At 35.9% G+C, this 17,883-nt stretch overlaps 1 protein-coding gene across 2 annotated transcripts in view; it reads right to left on the reverse strand.

Annotated features, from left to right (window-relative positions):
- Nucleotides 1–490: 490 nt before the first annotated feature.
- Nucleotides 491–17,883, reverse strand: part of SRP72 (signal recognition particle 72) — a 29,283-nt gene continuing 11,890 nt past the window's right edge. For both annotated transcript variants that reach the window (XM_043604377.1, XM_043604387.1), the window contains exons 9-19: nt 17,290–17,421; nt 16,233–16,361; nt 15,340–15,412; nt 13,440–13,504; nt 11,748–11,843; nt 10,587–10,690; nt 10,382–10,459; nt 9,317–9,454; nt 5,768–5,805; nt 3,273–3,432; nt 491–2,627 (exon numbers count right to left, since the gene is read on the reverse strand). In XM_043604377.1, the coding sequence (XP_043460312.1) occupies nt 2,450–2,627; nt 3,273–3,432; nt 5,768–5,805; nt 9,317–9,454; nt 10,382–10,459; nt 10,587–10,690; nt 11,748–11,843; nt 13,440–13,504; nt 15,340–15,412; nt 16,233–16,361; nt 17,290–17,421 (1,191 nt within the window). In that variant the 3' untranslated portion in view covers nt 491–2,449. The remainder of the gene's footprint in view (nt 2,628–3,272; nt 3,433–5,767; nt 5,806–9,316; nt 9,455–10,381; nt 10,460–10,586; nt 10,691–11,747; nt 11,844–13,439; nt 13,505–15,339; nt 15,413–16,232; nt 16,362–17,289; nt 17,422–17,883) is intronic.

The raw sequence follows: 17,883 nt of genomic DNA on the forward strand, positions 1-17,883 counted from the left end.
AGCCTGATGCTACGCTAGCTCTCAATATGGAGATCATGATCTAAGCCTGACCTAAGCAGAAATCAAGTCAGATGCTTAACTGAGCCACCCAGGCAACACTTATTTCATTAAACTGCATTCAAAAACATATTTCACAATCCAACAAAATAATCAATGCAATAAACGGACTTTCCTTCATCAGATCTACCGTTCAAATAGGCTTGCAAGGAACAGTGAATGAAAGGCAGGTTCCAGGTTTGAGTAATGCAACAGTTTTTCAGGTTAGCAGTTTCCACTCAGCCTTGAAAATGCTGTGCTTAATAACTTAAAAAATGTTTACTACTCAATTTATTTATATACTGGAAGGTAAAACTGGGTTCTTCCAGTCCCATCAGATTAGTTTTGTAGCTTTCTGGGAGGGGCAAGAAACAATTTTAGATATTCAGCCTAAAAAATTCTTCATATACCAACCAGAAGTCCCTATAAAATGCCAAGACCCATAACACCTTAATCCATACTCACTGCTAGAATCTTTTATTTTAAAATGTACCACAGTGAATGGATGTATCCATATTGTCTTTTATAAATGTACACACACACACACACACACACACACACACACATATATATACACAAAGTATATATGTCATTGGTTAAAGACCTGTCCAAAAGAAGAAACAATTACTAGAAATTTAATGTAGATGTTTACACTTCATTTGACAATTATAATTTATTTAAACTGAGGTTTCAGTTGCTTAGTAATGGCTGGTAATGACAATGACTAGCAATTACAGTGACTAAGTAGAGAAATGTAAATTTCACTTTTTGGTGCATTGGGTCAAAATTTTCAACAATGGATAATTTTCAACAAAATTCTGTAGCTCAGTTAACCTAAAAATGATTATCCTTCACCACAGAAATTTAATGGATTCCTAACTAACAAATTTACTAACAATTATTCCTGTAATGGGGTATATATTCAGAAGGAATAAGTACATCACTCTTACCAAGAGTATTCTCTGAGCTCAAAAAGTATTATGCCATAATAAATCATTCATATATGAGGGTCTCTTGTTTAGATGTTACTGCAGATTCTGATTATGCTAAACAGAAAGGCAGCACCACATTTCTTACTTTTGTAAAGGAGGAAGAAAGCCTTTTAAAAATCTCTTTGAGGAAGTTTTGATATGTTCAAACACAGCAGCACTTTATTAATAAGGACAAAGTAATATATGATCATAAAGAAATACTCAAAGTCTAGATTCAATGCTATCTTGGGCAGCACAAAATGAATACTCACAAGGGTGGGCATCCCAGTGTGTCTGTCTCACAGGTTCAATGGGAAAGTGGCTTATAGGTGAGGAAAGACCAGAGCAACACTGACACCAGACTGACTGTATAATACTTCATTACTTTGAGAAGGGTAATGAATGCATGTACTCTGAATGATGAAGGGGAGTCATTTCAGTATCTATTAACTGGGCCAAACAGTTCTTTTAAGTTCTAATACTGCCTGCTACTGAACTCTGGTGGATTTTCTCTCTACCTCAGAAGTCAATGTTTGAGCTCTTGACAGGGCCATTAAATCTTTCTGACTGAAACAGTCCAGACCCATCTGACCTCAGAACCACTGAGTCTAGGAGTCAACTTCTTGCAACATTGATACATTTGCTTGAGTTCTTTAATGGTGATAAATCAGCATAATGCTATCATCATCTGAAAACAATACTGGGGTGCAAAGAAGTCTTAATTTATATATATGTGTGTACTTGTGTATATATATGTACATATACACACCCACACACTTTTCATTACTATATATATATATAAATAACATATATAGTATATGTAGTATCCCATATTCCAGTATCACGTAACAGAGAATTTATAGTTAGAATTAATCATGACATTTACTTTAGTTTTCCTGTGGCCACTTATGTAATGAAGTGAAGAACACCAGTGTATTAATAAGGTCCCTTTTTATCACATGATATTTCTAAGCAGTTATTTATTTGGAATGCTAAGAAGATTCCACTTTCAGTCTCCTAAGGCCTCCTAAGACATAATTTAAAATGGGCTTTGGTAGGAACAAGTATCTTCAGACTCTAGTTGAAACAGAAGTAGTTTCTGTTTAAATCCTAGGAAACTTTGGATAACATGCCTTGTTTGTGAAACTGAAAAAACACCAGATCAGCACACAAAGAGAAAGGATGCAACAGAGATCAAGGTGGGAAAATGCCCCATTATTTTGAGGGCTTATCATCTGTGCAAAGCTAGGTAGTACAAGTAGGCTAAGTCTGACTAGGCAGAGTCTGAGGAAGATGTTTTCCTGTTTGATGCATGAGAAAATAATTTTATGAAAATGTGGGGGATGGGTGAGGGAGGAACTCTGTGTTTCTTGCTGTGTTACCTTTATTATGTTCCTAGTGTCAGTGAGACTAAAAATAGCCTGGAAACAAGAATGTTCCAATCACCAGCCACCTTTTCCACCTTTCTTCTTTTTCTGTTGCTGTTTCTTTTTTGTTGCTGGAGCCCCTGCAGGTTTCTGGTGTCTTGGGGGTATGATATTACTTGTAGATGCAGCCGATGTTGCTGCACTGCCAGGTCGTGGGGAGGTGGGTGGGCTGCTCACAGTCTTACTGGCATCCCTAAAATCATCAGATCAGGAAGTGTTGGTCATTCATATATTCAACAAAAGAAAAGGCTATAAAAACACATTATTCTTAACAATCTTCCACATATATTCTATTTCTTTCTTTTTTTTTTTTTTATTATTCTATTTCTTTTAAAGGGGGATTCCCAACTCCCTATCCATTTTTCTTTTGAATACAATTTTTACTGCTTCATAATTAAAGAAAAAGTAATATATGGTTCATGCCAATTTTTAGAAAGCTTAGAAAAGAAAAAAATTTAAATGACCTATAATCTTACAATGTAGAAATAACTTATTTAGTAACATTTTTAATAACTTCTTTCTAGTCATCTTACTTATAGTATCTGTTTATCTACATATTCAGTTGAATGACAAGTGTATTTAGAGCTTCCGTTTGAAGATACCGAATCCTAACATTTATAATACAATTCTACAATCCTAGTATTTACAATATAATCAAATCAGAAACACCACATTTTCTTTTCTTTCCATAAGTATATTATAAAACATTTATTAAACATATCTGACTGTACTTCTTAACTTAAAATATATTTAAAAATTCTTACTAATGATCCTGAGTCAATCTGAAAAAGAATCAACCTATGCTCTGAGTGACTTCAATTGAGGAGCAATGACTTACAGTTCAGATGAAGCTCCTGCCGTTGCTCCCTGGGTCCCTTTTCCAATCTGATCCTTCTTCTTACCCTTCTTTCTTCCCCGGTAGTAAGAACGTTCTCGCATTGGTAGCCATCTTTCTGGATCTGGGGTCACCTTTGGGTCATAATTCTTAGGCAGTTTTCCTGTATAACAATTGATAAAGGAATGAGAAATCTGTCCGTAATGTTTTCAAGAGAGTTTGCTTAAGGAATGTGTCCTAGCCTGGGAATAAATAACATTAAAATTGAAGTAAGTTCATCTGAGAAAGTTTTATTTGTATAATCTAGCAGAGGAAAAGGCCTTATTTCTAAGCATGACAGAAAATTCAGAAGCCATAAAGGAAAAGACTTCACAGATGTATCTATATAGAAAATTCTTTTTTTTTTAAGTTTACTTTTTTTTTTTTTTTGAGAGAGAGAGACAGAGAAAGAGAGAACCAGCAGGGGAGGAGCACGGTGAGAGGGACAGAGGATCTTAAGCAGGCTCTGCACTGATAGCAGAGAGCCCAATGTGGGGCTCCAACTCACAAGCCACGAGATCATGACCTAAGCTGAAGTCAGATGCTTAACCGACTGAGCCACCCAGGCACCCCTATATAAAGGATTCTCAACTTCATTTGGTAAGAGATATATTTTTAAGAGAAATAGCAAATATATATATGTATCATACACACACACACACACATATATATATATATATTTGCATGCTATATAACAGAGTGGACTGATATTCTTAATGTACAAAAAGGTCTTGATAATCAATAGGTAAATGCAAAAAAAATGGGCACTGCTATTATTAGGGTAAGCCAGGAGAAATAGAAGTCCTTAATAATGTGAAAAAATGCTCTTCTACCTCACTAATTAGAAATGAAAAAGGTAACAAAATTCTATCAAACTAACAAATATTAAAAGCAGTAATACCCAGTTTTGGTGAAATAGTGAGAAACACTCAAACATTACGGCAGAAGTGTACACAGTTTAGCCTTTGTAGAGAGTGATTAAATTTAGCAGTGCCACTCAAAATTCATACTTCTAGAAATTTATCCTGCAGATATCCAAAAGACACAAGGTTATGTATAAGAATATTCTCAAGGGGTGCCTGGGTGGCTAAGTCGGTTAAGTGTCCAACTCTTGGTTTCGGCTCAGGTTATGATCTCATAGTTTGTGAGTTCAAGCCCTGAGTTGGGCTCTGTGCTAACGGCACAGAGCCTGCTTGGGATTCTCTCCCTCTTTCTCTGCCCCTCCCCCACTTGCTCTCTATCTCTCTCTCTCACAATAAGTAATAAACACTTAGAAAAAAAAGAATGAACATATATCACTTGTAAGTTTTAAAAAATACTTATCTAGAAACTACAAAAAATAAAAAAGTAAGTGAAACGGCAAGTTATTTCTACCTACAGTTATCGGCTGCTCCCTTGCAGTATTATTAATACATAAAACAAATACTTATAGTGGGCTGGATGCAAACATTAGCTTCTGCACCATCCCAAAACTCTACTAAGATGGAAACAAACACATTAGAAGGAAAAATAGGAAAAAATATATTATCAATAAAATTTTGGAAGCAGGAAAACAGATGGAGGAATGGTAATAAACTTAGCAGACTTGAGAGACCTGAATTCTAACACAATAGCGAACAAAATCAAAAACAATGTGATTTACACCACAAATTTCCCAGATTCAGAACAGGTAGGTGGCTCCAAGGATAACCTCTGACTAGTTGACGCCAAACATGGTAATTCTACCCTCTCCTGCTATGGACTAAAATCAACTATAGCCTAAGCCAAACAATGTACGGCATTCCCCTGGTTAATGGTTCAGGGCTGGACACTGACTTATGTTGGCCCCATCAGATTAATGGGAAAGACATGCCAGCTGCAGAAAGTCCTTCTCTGAAAGGGTGGATATAAACAACAAGCTCTGTTCCCCGCCCCCACCTTTTTTTTTAAGAGAGAGACAGAGCCTAAGTGGGGGAGAAGGGGGCAGGCAGGGGAAGGGAGGGAGGGAAGGAGGGAGGGAGAAAGAAAGAAAGAGACAGAGAGAGAGAGAGAATGAATCTTAAGCAGGCTCCATGCCCAGCACAGAGCCTGATGCAGGGCTCAATCCCACGACCCTAGGCATCACGACCTGAGCTGAAATCAAGAGTTGGATGCTTAACGACTGAGCCACCCAGGCGCCCCCACATTCCATTTCATAGATGAAAAACTCAGGCAGGTATCTTAAGTAACCTATTCACAGTCACAGCAAAAGAGCAACATAACTAGAGGAACAATGTAAATTCAGGGAATCAAACTCTCTAGAGCTGTACTCTTTAAAAAAATAAAATGTTAGCTATAGTCGAGACTAAAGTCAGTGTTCAAAGACAGAAGAGAGGACAGTGTATTTATGCGTGATAACTTTTATATAGGGCTAAACCCAAGCATTTAATTGAAGATTCTATAAGACAGAATCTAAAGATAAAAAAAGAAAAAATTCTTACCTTTCTTTTTTTTCTTCTTCTTTTTCAAATCTCCTTGTCTATAAAGAGAAGAAATACCATTACCATCATCATGATAAAATATTTACAGCAGAATAAACGTGCAAAAGAGTGAGCTGGGCATTTTATCATAAAGGCATTTAAGATTTTATATTGTCTTGCCAAACTTTATAAACTAGCTGGGATATTAATACTGGTTAAGTTTATTTTTTTTTTTTTATTTTTACTTTTTCCACTTTTGCATTCAAGCATATTTTATTCAAAAACAAAAACACACTGAACAAACTCTGCCAGTAGAAATTGGCCTTGGGTGGAGAGGATTCCATACATACTGATGGAACAAGGTATCACCCAATGGAGCATCTGTCCTTCCTAAAAGCCTTTAAAAATGGTTTGAGTGAGGTCATTGTTTTCAGGTTGGCTGGCTTCAAGTGTCTGTGATGGAAGAGCCAATGCTGGGGCACTAATTCTGCTGCTCTTCAAGTAGCTGCAGGAACAAATGTTAAATTGAGTAAGTCATAATCTCAATTCCTCTCTAGGTATTTTTTTTCCTCCTCAAATTTTTATTTAAATGCTAGTTAGTTAACACACAATGTATTATTGTTTTCAGTATACTGGTTAAGTTTAATCAAGCTTCGTACACTGCAGCTTTTGGAAAGTGGTTTAAAAGAGGGCTAGCAATGTAGATACCATTTACATTGCCATATATTAAGTCTGTGTAAAAAGGGAAGAAACTTGAATAAGCATAAAAATCTACAATACTATGTGAAGTTATATGCTTGGTAAAACAACAGGTAACTAAACTCTTAGGCAAAAGAACATGTATACATATCATACACACAAAGAATATCTCTGGGAGGGTATGTAAGACAAGTAACATTGGCTGTGACCTTGGAGAGAGGAGAGCACACATGGGTGGGAGCAAGCTTTTACTCTGTACTTCTTTATCCTTCAAATCTTGAAACTGGTAAGTTTATAGAATTTTTTAAGTAAAATCTTCATTAAGTACACTGACCAAAAAAGGGGGTGGTGGTGCTGAAAGGAGCATGAAAAATCAAGAAGACACTTCAGCAAGTATTGACAGCAGTTAAGAGGCAGACAGAAAATACCTCTGTACATAATCATATGTGCTATATCTCTATGGGAACTATGAAACAGTGAAGCATAAAGATGAGACTGCAACAATTCCTGCCAAGAAGTCATTCTAACAAGTCATTCAATTGTGGAAGTTCTTTCGGGGTACCCTCAAAAATAGGATATGCAACATACAGTGTCTTTATTTATTTGATGTTTATTTATTTACTTTCTTTAAAAACTTTTTTAAATGTTTATTTTTGCGAGAGAGAGAGAGAGAGAGAGAGAGAGGGAGAGGGGGGGGAGACAGAGAGAGAGAGAGAGAGAGAGACACACACACACACAGAGGGAGGGGCAGAGACAGCACGAGCAGGGGAAGAACAGAAAGAGAACGAGACACTGAATATGAAGCAGGCTCCAGACTCTGAGCTGTCAGCCCCCATGTGGGGCTTCAACTTATGAACTGTGAGATCATGACCTGAGCTGAAGTTGGATGTTTGACTGAGCCAAGTGTCCCTTAATGTTTACTTTTTATTTATTTTAAGAAGGAGAACGCAAGCAGGGGAGTAGAAGAGAGAGAGGGAGAGAGAGAATCCCAAGCAGGCTCTACGCTCAGCGCACACTCAGCGTGGGGCTCAAACCCATGAAATATGAGATCACAACCTGAGCCAAAATCAAATGGTGGATGCTTAACCAACTGAACTACCCAAATGCCCCAACAGGGTCTTACTTTCGAGTTTCATCTCTCACCCAGACCATGCAATAGTCTTCTAAATTGACTCTCTACTAATCACACTCTACAGTCAGACCTGCAATTTCTCAAAGGTTCTCTGCAATTTCTTCTTTGCTTTTGCTTGCTCTCTGCTTAATTCATCCTCTTTAAGAGTCAACACAATCACTTCCTCCTTGAAGTAGTTTTTTAACCCCTGACTGTCCCCAGGAAGAAACTGTTCCCTCTGGTGTACTCCTCTATGCTCTGCACAATCACAGAGCATGCAACCTTTACTGAAATTAAATGGATTTAATTTATTATTTCCTTCTGCTAGACTTAGGATTAGAAAAGGGGGCACCCGGCTGGCTCATTTGGAAAAGCAGTGACTCTTATTCTTGGGCTGTAAATTCAAGCCCCAATGCTGGATATAGACATTAGTTAAAAATTAAATAAATAAATAAATAAAGAATTAGAAAAGAACTATATTCCTACTGATTACTCAACTCTGTTTTGGAAGAGGAAAAAAATTACTAAAGATATATAAAATAGGTGTTATTTAAAAATCCCCTTAAGATCTGGCTTGAATTTTTCATTTTGGTGAAGCTTGAGGTAGGACTTATATGATGAAATGGAATATGGAACAATGTAGTATCTCTGGGACCTACAATTCCTTATTTTAGTTTTAAAAACCTATTATCAGGATGACAGTGCTTTTTTTATTTTTTATTTTTTTTACCAAATAGAGTTCATAACGAAGTTAATCATATACTGTTGTTGATATATTTTTTTAAGTTACAAAAAATTTGCATTTCAAAAGGCATTCTTTCAAAAAAGGAGAAAACAGTGAAAAATTATGAAAGTCACAAATCTGGGGGAAGGGTTATATGCCTTCCATTCTCTATTCATCCTGACTCTCTATTCATAGAATCTTAAACATTACACTGTAGGCCTCCACAGTGTTTCTGAGATGGCAATATGGGAGAGTAAGAATTGCTGACTTCTAGGGCACCTGGGTGCTCAGTCGGTTGAGAGTCCATCTCTTGATTTAGGCTCAGGTCACCACCTCACAGTTTGTGGGTTCAAGCCTGTGGCACTGAGCCCGCTTGGGATTCTTTCTCCCCCTCTGCCCCTCCCCTACTCTTGCACACATGTGTGAGCTCTCTCTTTCTCTTTCTCTCAAAATAAATAGGTAAACTTTAAAAAAGAAAAAAAAAAAAAAGAATGACTTCTAAGTTAATGTAGCTGGCTAATCCTTCCTCCAAATCAACAAAATAAACTTCATCTGAATTCTGGTATAGAATTACTAAATGATGTACTAAGTGTACATCAAAAACTTACAAATAAAAAAAGTAGAGAATATCCAGCCAATGGAATACTATGCATAAAAAGAATGAAGTATGTCTATACTAGGAATATGGAAAAATCTCCACGACTCAGTAGAACAAAAGGCGGAAAACAGTAAGAACAATATATTACTCCCTTCTGTAAAAAAAACAAAAAATAAACCAATCCAAAGAAAATATTTTAAAATTATCTTTGTGTGTAAACACAAAGAAGATCCTGAAGGATATACACTCAGTACTAGGGGGAACAGAGTACACTACTAGGGGGTAAACAGGATGAGGACTAAGAACTGGGTATAGCAAAAGAGAAGGGGAACAAAGGGGACTTAAACTTTATTCACATGGAATTTTCACAGAATGTATTTTTTATTCCTTATATAATTTAAAGTCAGCATTAGTGAATGTTACAATGAAAAACATTACCCTTGCTCCTTTGGTTGACTATCTCCAGCAACTTTTCCACCCTTTTTCCGAATGTAAGTAGCACCAGGAGAATTTTCAAGAGCCTCGACATCTACTTTCAGAGACATACTATCTGACGAGGGCAGGTGTTTACTAAGACTGGGATTGAACAGGAGTTCAGGAACACAATATATATACATATATATGTCTGTTAAAAGAAAGACAGTTTTTGATGTCCTTTGCCAAAAGTAAAAAAAATGTTCTTAAATCTTCTACAGAATAACAAATCAGGTCATAAGGTCAATTACATATCATATACCCTGAAAAAAGAGCAATAATTTAATCATCCATTCCTTAACTCAGTGACACACTTCAAGATGGTGGCTTAATAAAATCTCCATTCTAAAACAACTACCACGGTTATACATCATAGACTTGCTCACTATAAAAGTTTTGACTCATGGCTGCTTAGCATCCACCACTCCACCTTGGGTTCATGAGCACACCCTGATGGAGCAGAGTAGCACAGCCAATTAAGGCACTGAATCTCTCCAGTAATTGAGATGGGCATGTAACTTAAGACAGCTCAATCAAAATGACATCTCAGAATCTTTCACAACTACTCAAATAAAATATGCTTTTTCTTTTTTTTTTTTTTATGCTGCTGGACTTGAACCTGAAGAGACACAGCTGCATCTTGTTGACTTCATTTTTGCTTCTGGATCAAACTGTACCCCAAGATGGATCTGTTATGGTAGTTTTTAGTCATGTAGATCAATAAATTCTCATTTTTGCTCTTACTAGTTAGTAGAGGGTGTTGTTTGTTTGTTGAAACTTACAACAGAAAAAGTCCTGCTGGGGAGTGGGCACCTGGCTGGCTCAGCTGTGGAGCCTGCGGACTCTTCATCTTGGGGTGTGATTTCCAGCCCCACGATGGTTGTAGAGATTACTTAAAAATAAAGTCTTAAAAAAAATACAAAAAACAAAAAGCAAAAACGACGACAGAAAAAGCCCTGGTCAAATGAGGTAGTGGAAAGGATCTAGCATGCATTTGGGAGCTATCTGGAACAACAATCAAAAGGATACGCTTTTGCCTTCTCAGGATCTACAAGTGAGTAAGCAGAAATAAGCTGCGCCAGGGTGTGAATATCTTTTGGATTTTGTCTAAAAAAAAAGGATAGTAAACAGTTTATGAAACTGGAAAAAGTAACATAAACAAGAAAATAACTTATTTGTATCAAGTAACAGCAATACAATTTGCATTTTTACATCTCCACCTTTCAGAACTTACTTCCATAGCTGTTCTAGGTCACTAATTGCCTCCTTTTTCCGCCCATATTTGAGTTTGAAGTTTGCAGCTTCTCTTATCAAGGACAAATGAGCAGAAGATTTGGGCTACAGGTTCAATAAGAAGAGGAAAAAAAAGTTTTAAGCTAAATATCTAGCAAGTTCATAAAGTTATTATATTCATTAGACCTTTAAGATGGACCTATCCATTACATTCCTCATCTTAAGTTATACTGAATGCATGAAACAACAAAAAATAACACACATACAGGGAGGGAGGTAGACAAATTATACAAGTGATGACCAATTTATGAATTTGGAGCATAACCTATCTCTACACTGTCTATAACTAGAAATATTTCCCCATGAGCAAATATTAAAGATATGTCACCACAGTTCTCAAATATTAACACAGTATTTCCCAGAACCCTGATATCCCTCCACTGCTAATAGTGCTAACAGTATAAATACTGTGTGAATGTATATTTATAAATTGGATACTGCCTATAAACAAACCCATAATGGAAAAAATGAAAAGTGTTCCTATTCCATGGACACATGAGATACAATTACTGCGTGTATTTATTGTTTCACCAATTACTACCATCCACGAGCTCTCTCTCGACAAGATGAGCACTCCTAATGCACTCATGTATTACTGTTTTTTGAGATTATACACGAACACACACACACACACACACACACACACACACACACACACACACACACAGTTAAAACCATAACTGAACTTCTGTTTTTAATTTTGCAGCCATTCCTATTTCTAATAACGTTACTCGGTATACTTAAAAAATTAATTTGACAGTCTAATAATATTCCATTCTTTAAACAGTGACTTGGAATATTTTATTCACTAAGTTCACTACTTGCAGCTTTTTATTTTTTTTTAATGTTTTATTTTTTTGAGAGACAGAGAGAGAGAATGCGAGCAGGGGGGAGCAGAGAGAGGGAGACATAGAATCCAAAGCAAGCTCCAGGCTCTGAACTATCAGCACAGAGCCTGATGCAGGGCTCAAACCCATGAATCATGAAATCATTACCTGAGCCAAAGTAGGATGTTTAGCCAACTGAGCCACCCAGGTGCCCCTGAAGCTTTTTATTTTTATGTAAAAACATGCCCTCATGACAATTTCTTCCACATATTTACCTGATGGTTTTGATACCACTGGATAGCTTGCGTGAAGACCTCAATGGCACTATCAATATCTTCCTCATGGCTGTACATAGTCACTAATGCAGACACCTACCCAGCCAAAAGTATAAATTAATGAATAAAATTCCCTTCTCTCCCAGAATAAGCTTTTCGAAAATGAAAAAAATTGAAGAAATAGAAAATAAAAGTTGCTAGGCTCTGTCAATACCAAATTCATCATAAAAATTATTATCTTTTTAGAGCACAGTAACTAGAAATACTGTATACAGCAGTGGTTTCCAAATGCAAAGGTAGTTATCTATAAAATGTAACTTTCCTATTTTTTTATTATTATTAAAAAATATTTTTTTTAATATTTATTCATTTTTGAGAGACAGAGAGAGAGCACAAGTGGGAGACCCTGGGGCAGAGAGAGAGGGAGACACAGAATCGGAAGCAGGCTCCAGGCTCTGAGCTGTCAGCACAGAGCCTGACGCGGGGCTCAAACTCACAAACCGCGAGATCATGACCTGAGCCGAAGCTGGACGCTTAACTGACTGAGCCACCCAGGCACCCCAGCTTTCCTCTTAAAGTAGTGCCAGTTCACAGTTTGTTACCAGTGTATGGTAAGGTAAGTACAACAAGTTGAGAGTAAGTGTTTAGAGTATTAGTTTATAAGGTAAGACATTGCTGGGACTTCCAATGTTTGATTGGTGAGGTACACTGCAGCACAGCTAATGTCCCATAAGTTGTATCTGGCCTGAACTACAAAAAGCCAGTGAAAAGCTTGCCTGGTATGGAGGCATGGAGGCCCATGTGGCTGGAGTATAGTGAGAATGGGAGGGGCACAATGAGATGAGGTCAGAAAGGAAAGAGAAACAAAAAGCTGGATCTTAGAGAAAATCAGTAAAACTGATGAACCTCTGGCTAAACTGACCAGAAAACAGAAAAAGAAGACCTGAACAGCCAGTGTCAGGAATGAGAGAGGTTCTACAGATCTTAAAGAGATAAATAAGAAATATCGGAACAACTTTTATGCCAATAAATTCAACAATCTAGATGAAGTGGAAATATTTCTTGAAAGGCCAGATATGAAATAGTAGGAACCTTTACGTTTGCTTCTAATATAAAGTAATTATCACCCAGTCTTTAAAATATGAGTCTTCAAAAGAGAAAGCACTACTGTTATACATTTACTGAGTGCTGACTGTAAACAAGCTGTGTTAGAGGATACAGACATGAATAAAAGTCCCTATACAATAAATGCACATACCACCAACTACAGCATTAGTCTCTGCTTTGAAACACATGCTTTCACAGCAACATCACTGATTTAAACCTGTGATGCTTGAATCATCAGAGAAATAAAAACTAAATTTGTTGGCCACTATTACTAAATTGTTTTAGCTCAAAATACCACACTGAAGACATGACAGAATAATTTAGGCTAAGAAATTCCCTATGTAGGTCTTAGATTATTTAAAGTTGGCTTTCAGTGATAATATAAAGCCTAAATAGTGCCTCAAATATTTGCCTAATAAACCAATGCAAAGCAGAACATAAAGTGAGATTAAATGTATACCAGATAAATAACTGTATTTTAACTACTACTGCATTATGAATAAATAGAAATTAAATACAAAGAAATCAAACATACCAACAAACTATAATTCCATTACTTTCAGTCTTTTAATATTTTAAACTCACCATGCCTGGTTTATGTTTTAACTCTTCTATGCTTCTCAATATTAGACATGCTTTGGATATATTACCTTGAGAGATTAAAAACATCATCATCATCACACTGAAGAAAACATATTATGAAAAAAATACAAGAAGTTTAAGTCACTTTGTAGTATCTCTAAATACTCAAGCTTTGGGATCTTGGAGATAATGTACTCTACTTATTCTTTTTACATATACATAAAGAAACGGAGTCCTAAAGAAACAATATAGTTTGCTTACACCCACAGAGTTAATGGCAGAGATGTTACCAGAAAAGAAGTATCCCAACTCCCACCTAGTCTGTTAAGTTCTATTTATCCTTTCGTAGACTGTCACTTAAAGGAAGCTCTACCCTAAAGACTTTGAAATATGAAATACTGTAGATGGGAGCGCAATGGCAAACTTCCTATGGTGTCAAAATACTGTTTTTTTACTCATTGCATACCTCACTAACATAACCTTTCAAAGACTTGTCACAGGAACCATGATAGGCTCTTAGTAATTTTAGTACGATAAATAATCCTTTCAAAAATAAACTGAAAACTGGAGAAGTAAAGAAAATAAGGGGAAGAGCAAGAAAAAGGAGAGGTGGGAAAAGAAAAATTAAGAGAGGAAGTTAAGGAAATGTGAGTATGGGTAACAGGAAGATCAATAATTTTTTTTTTAATGTTTATTTATATTTGAAAGAGAGAGCATCTGTGCATGCCAACGTGTGCACATGAATGGGAGAAGGGCAGAGAGAGAGAGACAAAGACAGAGAATCTCTGTGCTGTCAGGACAGTGCAGAGCCTGACACAGGGCTTGAACTCACAAACCATGAGTTCATGACCTGAGCTGAAATCAAGAGTCTCAAGAGTTGGACACTTAACCAGCTAAGCCACCCAGGCGCCCATTTGTATTTTCTCTTTTAGAGTAATCTTTATGCCCAACATGGGGCTCTGGGGCTTGAACTCACAACCCTGAGATCAAGAGTCTCACGGTCTACCAACTGAGCCAGCCAGGCACCCCAAGACCAACAATGTTTCTCAATCTTGTTTTCATTACTATACACTATGGAGCCTTTTAAGACATTTCCTCCCCCCCCCCCCTTGTCAATTCTCATCTTTACCCATGAAATTTTCATTTCAGCCATCATAATATCTGTAATTTTTCTGATCATCCACCAAACAACTGATCCCCACCACCCAATGCTGAGAATGCATGGTCTACACCAGAGATACAACTTTCTATGATGGAAATTTCCTAATCTACCCTGTTCAACTAACCACATGTGGTTATGAAGCTTCTGAAATGTGTCTAGCACAAAGGAGGAACTGGCTTTTAAAATTTCGTTTAATTTTAAACTTAAAATAGTTATACTTGGATAGTGGTTACCAAATGCAGATAATACATAGCTACAGACAATCACTCAGGGTTTGTTTAGAATCATGGGCAAAAACAAAAGCAGTTTTTTGTAAGATTCAAAAACATCAGTTTTCATTAAACTGTCTTGCCTCTTCTCCCCCAAAGATATGAGTCAAAATATAAACAAAGGATAAAGGATTAAGAAATTCTGAGAACTAGAATGCAAAGTAACCCTTATTTCACATAGATACTACCAAGTGACAGAAGCATTTCTACACATGACATACCCAGGAAATTTGCGTTAAGCATGATCTTTTGAAACATAGGAATCCTTTGCTTCTACTGACTTTCAAGGCATATACTGAGAATCATTCTAAAAATTTAATAACCCAAGAAAAGGCTGTTTGAAACATCGATAATTATGATTCATCATTGCGCAAAATTTTTTAAATCACATAACCCACAAGCACTTCAGAATCATTTTAATCATGTTTCCATTAAAATGATATTTTAACCATGATGAAATCACTATCAATACCTTGGGAAATTTTCAGTTGTGCCATGGTCAGCTTAATTTCAGCTGCATTTTCTGGATGTTGATCTGAGAATTCCTAAAATGTTTTAGTTGGAGGGAAAAAAAAAAAAATCACACCTAATTTATTCAACTAGCTGCACATGTTTCAATTACCAAATCTACACAGAATTTTAAATCCAGTTTTAAGATAGTAAAGTTCTGGTTTTAGATCAAAATTTTAATTCCGGAAAAATTTTATTTGATACCTATTTTGTTTTAAAATTATGTCTGAAAAAAAACATCAAATTATGCTCGGAAAGTGTAATAATATCAAGTTCCAGGAAGTCATTACTAGACAAATAATAATTCAGGTTACCACATAGTTCTGTTTGTTTAAATAAGATACTCAAAACAGATGATATATCCTTACTGAGAACCCCTGCCTAGACAACTCTGCCCTTCAGGATGGTCCTAATTTTACCCAGTTCAACTTTCCAATGTAGTGTACCCTCAGGAATTTCAAACATGTAATCTAGCAGTTGGTTTAGAATGACAAAAACCAAGTCAGTATCTCTGTAATTGTTTGAGTTTTTAGACTGGGACTCATTGGAAAATACATTACTGAAAAAGATTAAGCATGTTCTGGTATTATAAACCTAAAACAAACCTTTAACTCATGCTAAATTGATCTCCAAATGAAAAGCATTCCTCAGGGTTTAGGCAAACATTAATGCAAACTTACACAAAACAAAGTGGTAGCTCAAGAATTAACTAAAGTGACACTGTGGAATTTGTCTAGTGGTATATTACCTATTAGTTTTCCCATTTTATTTACAAGTTTGCAGGCTATTATAATGAAAATAAAACAAGGATGCAACTCTCTGACACCTCATTAAAAATTCAAGTAATTCCTTTACCTGAAGCAGCTCTATTGCTTTTACGTGCTGCTTTTCCCGGCAGAGCTGGGCAGCTTGGATTAATACAGGCAGGAGATGCTCAGGACTTTGGGACTGTAAACTGGCAGATATTTTGCGGCACTGTTCTGCCTAAAAGATAGTATCCCCCCCACCCCCAAATAAGTTGGTTAATGAAATTAAACAGTAAGTGAATGACCAAAAAGAAAAGGATGGGGGTGGAAGAGGAGGGAACTCAGCTGAAAGACAACAGTAAGTGAACAACTATCTAGGGTGAAAGAAGTGGTTTATAATATCTATTCTCAATTTTTTCTTATAGGAAAAAAATTTCCATTTACTAAATTTAAGCCATGAGTTATGAAAGTATTTAGGAAAGGACTAGTTCTAAACATTAATTTGTATGCTTAAATTCCAGAATTTTGTTAAAAAAAATACAAGTATCAGTCTTTGCTTCAAAACAACAAAATGTATAGGTATTTCTTGCTAAAGTATCTAGACTCAGTTCTAAATAATAAAAATGTTATTGCCTCTCACTCCCACTGAAAACCTCTGTTACAGAAGAATATAAAATCATTATTTAGAATTAATGCATGTTAGAGTTAGAATTACATCCTTAGCATTTATAACTTAAGTAAATAGTAAAAAATAAAATGAAAGATCTTAAACCTATAATCACAGTCGACATCTTTAATGACTTCTACTTTAACTCAGATCAGAAATAAGGTAATGAGAACATTATCTCATTTACAAGTGTGAATAATGTTTTCTTCCTCTTAAAAGGCAGCTGCAGACCCTTACAAAGAATTGTGCAAATTACTTGTTTAACAAATAAAATCTGATACATGACATTCTGAAGAACACATGACATATAAGACAAAAAATGTAAATAAGTTGTACTGATTTATTTATATATATTTATTTATATAATATATATGTTTATTTGTATATAAATAAATTGTACTTATATAAGACAAAAAATAAATAAATAAATTGTACTGATGCACCCCTTATGCCATACTCCAAAAGGGCTAGCCAGTGGAATTGGAGGTTTGTTACCTACCTGGTTTGTGTACATAGCAAGCAAAGCTTTGTTAAATTCTATAGCTTGCAGCTGTTTCTTGGAAAGCTTAAACTCTACTCCTTCTGCATTGGTTAATTTCACCTTCTTCTTGGAGTCAAAGACATTTTGGTCCTGACAAAAAAAAGTTCATCTGCCATTAACAGCAATCTCAGACTTTAACTCTTTTAACACTTCAAGACTTTATTACTCTTCCATTTAATACACAAGAGAGCTTGGAAGATAATACATCTACCTGGTTAGGTTGCCTAAATCTCTAAGATGCATATAAATTTGTCTTAGGTTCTTGGTTTTCTTTTGATTTATCCTTCCACTCTTAACTGCTTGTTTTGAGCTTTGTGAAGAAAAGTACATATGGACAGAACAAATCTTACACTGGAAATTAGGACTAATGACAAAGATACAAAGAAATATGCAAGCTACAAACTATGCCCTTTAGAATTTAGATAACAAACGAGGAGCGCAATTCATTTCTCTTTGCAATAGTCATTACGTAAGCATATCATTAAAATTTAGAAATAAATTCACACCTCTTTTGAACCCATTTTTAGCAAAAAATGCTAATGTAATGTACTG

This window comes from Prionailurus bengalensis, chromosome B1 (genome assembly GCF_016509475.1).
Source record: "Prionailurus bengalensis isolate Pbe53 chromosome B1, Fcat_Pben_1.1_paternal_pri, whole genome shotgun sequence".
In the NCBI taxonomy this organism is placed as follows: Eukaryota; Metazoa; Chordata; class Mammalia; order Carnivora; family Felidae; genus Prionailurus; species Prionailurus bengalensis.